This window comes from Branchiostoma floridae, chromosome 12 (assembly GCF_000003815.2).
Source record: "Branchiostoma floridae strain S238N-H82 chromosome 12, Bfl_VNyyK, whole genome shotgun sequence".
NCBI classification, from domain to species: domain Eukaryota; kingdom Metazoa; phylum Chordata; class Leptocardii; order Amphioxiformes; family Branchiostomatidae; genus Branchiostoma; species Branchiostoma floridae.
In genome coordinates, this window is record NC_049990.1 from 4,837,730 (window position 1) to 4,845,283 (window position 7,554).

At 43.1% G+C, this 7,554-nt stretch overlaps 2 protein-coding genes across 2 annotated transcripts; one reads left to right on the forward strand and one right to left on the reverse strand.

Annotated features, from left to right (window-relative positions):
- The first annotated feature begins 258 nt into the window (after positions 1-258).
- On the forward strand, positions 259-3,287 carry LOC118427692 (NXPE family member 3-like). The gene is made up of 3 exons (XM_035837590.1): positions 259-1,327; positions 1,930-1,991; positions 2,403-3,287. Exons 1-3 carry the CDS (start codon positions 615-617, stop codon positions 3,161-3,163), a joined length of 1,536 nt encoding a protein of 511 aa, XP_035693483.1. The 5' UTR covers positions 259-614; the 3' UTR covers positions 3,164-3,287.
- A 1,241-nt stretch (positions 3,288-4,528) lies between these two features.
- LOC118428136 (fibronectin-like) lies at positions 4,529-7,332 on the reverse strand. The gene is made up of 5 exons (XM_035838120.1): positions 7,182-7,332; positions 6,338-6,523; positions 5,910-5,948; positions 5,282-5,458; positions 4,529-4,965 (listed from the first exon to the last, which is right to left on the reverse strand). Exons 1-5 carry the CDS (start codon positions 7,309-7,311, stop codon positions 4,814-4,816), a joined length of 684 nt encoding a protein of 227 aa, XP_035694013.1. The 5' UTR covers positions 7,312-7,332; the 3' UTR covers positions 4,529-4,813.
- Between the last annotated feature and the right edge of the window lie 222 nt (positions 7,333-7,554).

A 7,554-nucleotide genomic window follows, 5' to 3' on the forward strand; every position in this document is an offset into this window, starting at 1 on the left:
CTCCAGGAAAAAAGAAGGTATTGTTTTTCTGTCTTTTTTCGTTTACGGGTGTGCGTGTCTGTTTGTAGTTTTGGAAATGTGTGGTCAGCATAATTTAAATACCTCTGAGCGGATCAAGACGATATTTGGTATGTAGTATCCTGTGATTTTTATGGTCTATGATATTTTAAGAAATATACACACATTAAGAATCTTATTCAATCTTTAATATATTGATTTGTACTTTTACAACTATTAAAAGGAAAGAAAAAACGTGATATATGCAAGTAAATAAATCCACAAGATTGAAAAATTGCGCATCTTTACTCTTTTTCGAAAGAAAAAACAAACTAACGATCTTTGTTCTCTCCCAACAAGGACATGGTGAACGCTAGAAGGGAAGTGCTTGAGGGTGGGCGAAGACGCAGGTGGTTTGGTACAGTACTCGCGCTGGGTATTTCAACATTACTACTGTACTACACCATATACGAGGTACATAATAATCGTACATCAAATTTCTTAAGATTTGTCAAAGTAACAGACTGTTTGACCACCTCTTACCCTTCTAGTGAACAACAGATGACGCCATTTCTTTTATTTCTTTATAGGGCCCCCGCTGGATCAGCCAACAGAGGATGAAAATGCAATGGTTTTCGGCAAAATCTTCCAATGATATACCTTCATTTCGAAATAGGTGGAATGAATCTGCTGTAACTGAGAACCCGGTGTTGAAAACAACCAAACCGTTTTATCCGGTGTTACAAACGACCAAACCGTTTTCTGCTGAGGTTTACTTGCAACAGCTTAAGTTTTCCTTGGCTTCTGAGGCAAGCAAGCAACATTCTGTCGGAGATACGTTACAAATTGTTATCTCTGCCAAAGATACAAGAAATAACATAGTTACAAACATTGGCGATTTCTTTCGGGCGTCCATCCTTACCAAAGTGAAAAGCAAGGCAGGTTCTGGTGCAGTCGGTATCATAAAGGACCACCAGAACGGTACTTACACGGCGACGTTCCGGCTGTTGTGGGAGGGGGACGTCACCATCAAAATCCAACTGGTCCTCCTACGGCAGGCTATCGATGTTATAGAAAGAACTAAACGAAAATATCCTATTGACCTAGTGACGTACCGAAAACGTTACATAGTAGGAAACGACGAGATCGACACCGAGTGTAATGTAGACCCGGCCATCTTTAATAACACCAGTGCAGTTTGTAACTACTCGGACCCGCATGCAGGCGCCTGGTGGTATTGTGAGAAAGTCGCCAACATTTCTTGTAACACGTCAGGCCACCATGGCGAAATTAGGCACAGAGACGTGAATGGTGGAAAACTGTACGGCAGGTATGTTAACGGTATGTACAGGTAGGTATGCTAAAAAAATCATTTCGAAATAGGTGGAATGATTCGGCTCTAACTGAGAACCCAGTGTGGAAACAAGTAAACCGTTTTCTCCGGTGGTACAAACGACCAATCCATTTTCGACCATCTTTGTATGACTTTAAACCAAACACATTTATCGACAGGAATAGGGGTGACCCGTTGTGCTTGGTTAAAAACGCAGGCCCACATTGTACTATCATTATACAGCCATGCGGTGTTAACCCTATCCAGACTGGGCTTTTGGGGCATTCCCTAGCCTGGGGGTGGGTGTGGTGGGTGGTGTATTTTAAACATACATCGCTGCATACGCCATATATCTAATGGCTATACAGTTTTCAGGAAGGAATCCCTAATTCACCGAACCGAAATGCAAATTGAAACTTTAACCCCTTAATAATAATTGAAACTGATAATGTTAACCAATGCTCATTCAAAATGAGCATCTTTTCAAAGTCAAATTACTTTATTTAATGCAGCCTCGTAATTTAAGACCTGTAGGATAATGCTAATATGCACACTGTACATGTCAATTTTTACATTTTGTGATTTATCCACTATTACAGGGCCAACAGTGCACTGAAAAAGACAATTTCTGGATCTCCATTCCAAATTAATGTTAAAAAAGGTAAGACACATTCCCTCCATGAATCATTGTTGGTAGGGCATACAAGAAATGTATATCTAATGACACAGAAATGTCAAAGTCTTTCATTATGAAATAACATTCTACGAAGAAATGAGTAAGGAGTGTCGGTAAAAACTAGCTCTGTTCAAGATAGAGAAGGTCTCTGTGCGCCATACCGACCTGTGATGAGTGCGTGTCGTTGCGTCACGGCTAGCCAACCAATCAGATACTTCCCCTCTATCGACCAACCATGTCGCCTTTTACTGTCAAGAGGCATTGTGATTTGTTGGTAAGTTTCCCTTAAACAAAAGGAGAAGGGGTATCTGATTGGCTGGAGGCTTTCCAGGACCAACACAACAAGAACCATGGGTACGGGATATCATATGTGGCATTCTTTACTTTTTAACATAGGGCGAGATCCTTTGGCCAATCGCACACGGTGCGTCCGGGGACTGGCCACTCCACAAATATCTGGTTTCTATCGGAACGGCGTGTGGAACTCTCTCGTCTGTAAGAACAGGCATTTCTCCAGCCAGGCCGGCTGGCAGCAATGTCTGAAGGGGAAAACTTTGAATCTAATGGGTGACTCTACCATGCGGCAGTGGTGGGAACATTTGTCCAGAATCTTGGAAATGAAAGAAACACTTATTCCTGATGCCATACACAAAACTGGACCATTGCTCGCCCGAGATACTGTTAATAACATAACGGTAAACTTTCGTTCACACGGACCGCCTCGTCGTATCGCTTTTACTTGGACGTTTCACCTCAAGTACGTCGCTAACATCATCGATGAAATTGATGGAGGACCGAACGATGTGATATGTATTACTATGTGGGCACATTTTGCCTCGTACCCCGAGGAGGTCTACAGGAAAAGAATGGAAGCCGTCCGTGCTGCAATAGAACGTTTACTACACAGGAGCCCTAAAACTCTGGTGGTCATCAAGTCGGCAAACACACGCAAGGGCAATGAGTTGATCTCCGGGGAATGGCTGGCATACAAGCTAGACTCGATAATGAGAGAAATATTCCATGGGATCAACGTTGTTCTTGTAGATGCTTGGGAAATGACCAGTGCACAGCACTGGCATGAGGATGCCATTCACCCAGCCGAGGACATCATCGTACAAGAACTAGAGTTCCTTTGTTCTTTCATTTGTCCCTTGTGAACATAGAATCTGCCGTTTGTGCAGTTTTCAAGCAAACGTTTCTTGCATTAAAGCAACCTTCCAGTCTTATGGACCTAACTACAAAATGAAGTTTTCCAAGGTTTTTGAATCAGTAGCCGAGCGGTACTGAACAACCAACCAACCCCCCAACCAACCGCCCAACCAACCGCCCAACCAACCGCCCAACCAACCAACCAACCAACCAACCAACCAACCAACCAACCAACCAACCAACCAACCAACCAACCAACCAACCAACCAACCAACCAACCAACCAACCAACCAACCAACCAACCAACCAACCAATGAACGAACCAACCAACCTGAGGCGTCGCCAAAAAAGACATCGATGATCATGAGTTTAGTGCCTTAATGACGCTTAAGAATACAATGGGTACATTGCAGACACAAACCCCATCGATGTCCTTTTTCTTGTAAAAAAAGATATTTGGCCACAGTTATTTGATTTGATGGATAACATTGATTTTTACCAGTTTTTTAATTACATTTACGAGTTGAGAGACAGTGGAAGGACAGAGTGCCCAAATTCCGTGCTATAGACAGTAGATAATAACCTATTGCCAATATGGCCTTAAAAGGGCTAGGGGATTATCTTCACCCTTAACGTAAGAGTTATATATTATCTATTTAACAAAAGTCACAGCACCTTAGATTAAATGGACGCAGCTGTCATGCCGTTGGTTAACAAATATAGTAAAATGATACTTTCTACTAGATATTTTATAGAAGATTAATATTTTCAATCTATTAGGACGCCAAGAAGGTTGTGATTTGAGTTATGCCATAGTGGAGTAGCTGTGGTGTGGGTCTGTATGTATGCAACAGCAAATTTAATAGATCTTCATGATATTTGGTATTTGAATAGTGGCATTTTCCGTCGGTATTGCAGCGGGCTGTATATGCCTGTGAACATGAACATGAACACAAGTTGTAGATGGGCCTCTATGAATTTGGTTGATGTGTAGGTTTTTGCAGGAGCCAAGGTCATATTTTTTGGTGGTGGGTAGGTCTTGGGGCAGGAAGTATGTAGTGTGAGATTGGCCCCCCTGGCGATTTGTTTGAAGCTGCAGTGAGCATTTTCATTTTGAGATTTGAACATGAATAACTCAAGATGGTAATCCATGTATTGCAATGATATTTAGTATGTAGATAGCTTCAGTGAGGTTTTACATAGTTAGATACTAATTATGCAAATATCGAGCTAACTTTGCATAATTGATAAGGATTTTGAATCAGCTGCATGCATTTCACAATAGGACTCTCAAACACGTGACATGCAACTCTAGTTTTATTACTGAAACTCATTGACTTAACTATTTGTTGAACACATGAATGAGAATTTCGTTGAGCTGTTCACATAAGGGTTTATTTCAGAATGTCAATCCACGTTACATGGAACTTGAATTTTCAATTTCTTATGCCACGATGCAGTGCCTTTAAGACAATTGTCAAATATACTGAGTTTGGGTGCAGTTTGTAATGAAACCGGTAGGTATCATTACATCCTTAGTAATATGCTATCAAATACAGAATATGATTTAGCTTTTGTATCAAGCAAGACACTTTTACGACGGGAGCAGGGCCGATCCGAATCGCCTTTCATAAGACGAAGATCTGTCGAGGGTGTTTCTACTGGCAGACGATGTGGTCGCCCTGGACGCAGTTGCAGACTTGATTCAGTTGGCCCTTGATCCAGTGCTGCCCGACCAGGTAGGCTTGTCCGGTCTCCTCATCGTAGCAGGCCTCAAGTTGCAGAGGACCGGACCTGATGGCAGCGTCTCCTAGGAGGGGTAAGAGTACATGCGAGTCGTCAGTGTCACTGACGAAAACTAGTGGATGCTAGTTGAAACGCCTGAACGTTTCCAAAACCATATCCAGTTGCTTGAGTAACTACTCTTTGGCGTAAGAGTACATGCACATTGTGTTAGCGATGCTGCCATTTTTAATGATTTATCATCTTATAAGTGGGGGTCTTCTTGAAGCAAATGGAGACAACATCATCGGGATAGACTTATTGCTCATGCGGCTGTAGCGCTCACAGTTGCCGAGGAAGCTCTGCTGAAGCCCCTGGTAGAGGCTGGTGACAAAATGACTCACCCGCGACACGGCAGGAGATCCGGCCTCCCCCGCGCCCAGCGCCCTGACACTGGCACACCTGGATCTCTCCCACCACGGCCTTGGCCCACCGGCTGCCTTCATCGTAGGACCTGCCCATGTCCGGGTCGAAACACCCTTCGGTCGCCTCCACTACCATCGGGGACGCAGCTGCAAAAGCTGGAACGGAAAACACTGGTCATGTTTTGATTTTTTTCAATCTGTATTTCAATCATCATCATCACGGGCGACTTGCCCGGACCAGGTCCACTCTTTCTCTCCAGACTGCTCTGGCCCTCGACCAGCAGCCCCACTTCACGAGCAAGCTGGTCTATGTAGGTTAGTTGAGGTCGTCCAGCATTTCAATACATACGACAAACAAGTGGTATACATAAAAAAGATAGTTACACAATGGGTAGATGGGCTAAGAGAGGCATGTCTTATTTCTGACCTATTTTCTGACCTAAGCCATTTTAGTAATGTCTTTTATTTTGTCGGCATGATTTAGTGTGTCTACTTGAAAAGAACAGCTACAGAGTTGACGATATTGGGACTTATCGTATGTACTGTATCAAGTACCTAGTATGTACTGTATCCAGTACATAGCTACATGTATGGTGTTTAGTATTACCTTGCGCCTGTGGGGGAAGTTGCAGGTCAAATCCAAGGGCTGAAAAGAAAACGAGAATTATAATCGTCAGCAAGTATCTTTTTTAGAATCTATAGTTCAAAGTAGAAAAAGTAATTCTTAGTTTGCACAAGACAGTCTACATATGAATATAACAGTACGAAGCAATATCGTTTGAACGAAAGATATGGGTAAGAATGTGTGGCTCTTCTATTAAGGCAGTTTTAAAATGCTCATTGCCAAAATTGGAAAAAGAAACGCATTCTTTCTATAACATTCTATCGAATTCCTCCATTCGAATGCGTTCATTCGCTTGTTCTATCCTTCGAATCTTTTGAATCTATCGTGCCTTGGATCGTCTTTCCAATGCGTTCTTTCGAACTCATTCCTTCGAATCCGTCTTGGAGCTTTGCCACAATTATTCGTCTCACCTGCCCAGTCGAGTCCGGACCCCTCCCTGCAGAAGAACTGCTGGTCGGCCTCACACTCGCAGCTGTAGGTGATGCCGTGGACGTGCTTGCCCCAGGACTGTCCCACCAGGTAGAACCGGTCCCCCATGTCAGGGTCCCGGCAGCCCGCCTGCACCAGGGGCGGCAGGCTCAACTCCTCAGCATCGGCTGGAACGGGTCAAGGCAAAGTTTTACTTTGTATGTTCGTCTTCACATGTTATAAGAAGAGGGATTCAGCATGTAGAAATGTAGACATAAGTAGAACATAGAATAGTTCATTTATCATTCTATTTTTATCAATCAAGGAGGTTGAATTCAACCTCCTTGATTTGTATCCAACATTTAGCCCCAAAAGAGCATAGATATGCACTAAACTTCATTGTCATGGCCATGGTCATTGTACAATCATAACAGGTACAATTGTCATTGCCATGGTCATTGTACAATCCGTCGTAACAGGTCCAATGTCTATCTAAGGCAGAGCGTAATCTGAGACTACTTGTTGGTTACAATTTACATACAGATTCTAGGATATACAATGTTGAAAGAGGACGAAATGAGGTCCTGTATGTCTACAGTATTATGTTTATAGTCGGTTTGTTACAGAATTCGTGTATTGTGCTTAGGGTGATGGTTAGGCTTAGGCTTACCGATTGGGTTCGGTTTTCAATCAACGGCAGGGTTAGGATTCGATTAGAACTACGAACTGCAACTAGAATTTTTTATGTATTGTTAGTGTTGTTATATTTTACCCTATGGCATTTGATTTTGCTTCCAGAGAATAAATAGTCAACAAACGATTTAGAGAAGTTCTAAGAGGATGTACCAGCGCAGTGAGGGAAGGAGTCGGACCAGGATCCAGTGACCTGCCCCTTGTCTTGACAGTGGATGGTGCCTGCACCGATCAGAGAGAAGCCGGGGTCACACCAGAAGGTTGCCGTGGCGCCGATGCTCATGCCGCTAAGCTGTGGGTACAAGGCAAACTTGTAGTCGAGGTCGACAAATGGCGGTACAACCAATGGTGAAAAGTGAAGATCTTATACCTCCGTATAGCATTTAAATTTATACAGTCAAGCCTGTCTATAGCGGCCACTCACGGGACTGGAGAAATGTGGCCACTATAGACAGGTGGCCACTATTGAGGAAATGCTGAGCAATTGACCGAGCAATAAACTACCCATGATTTCAGTACTGCTGAT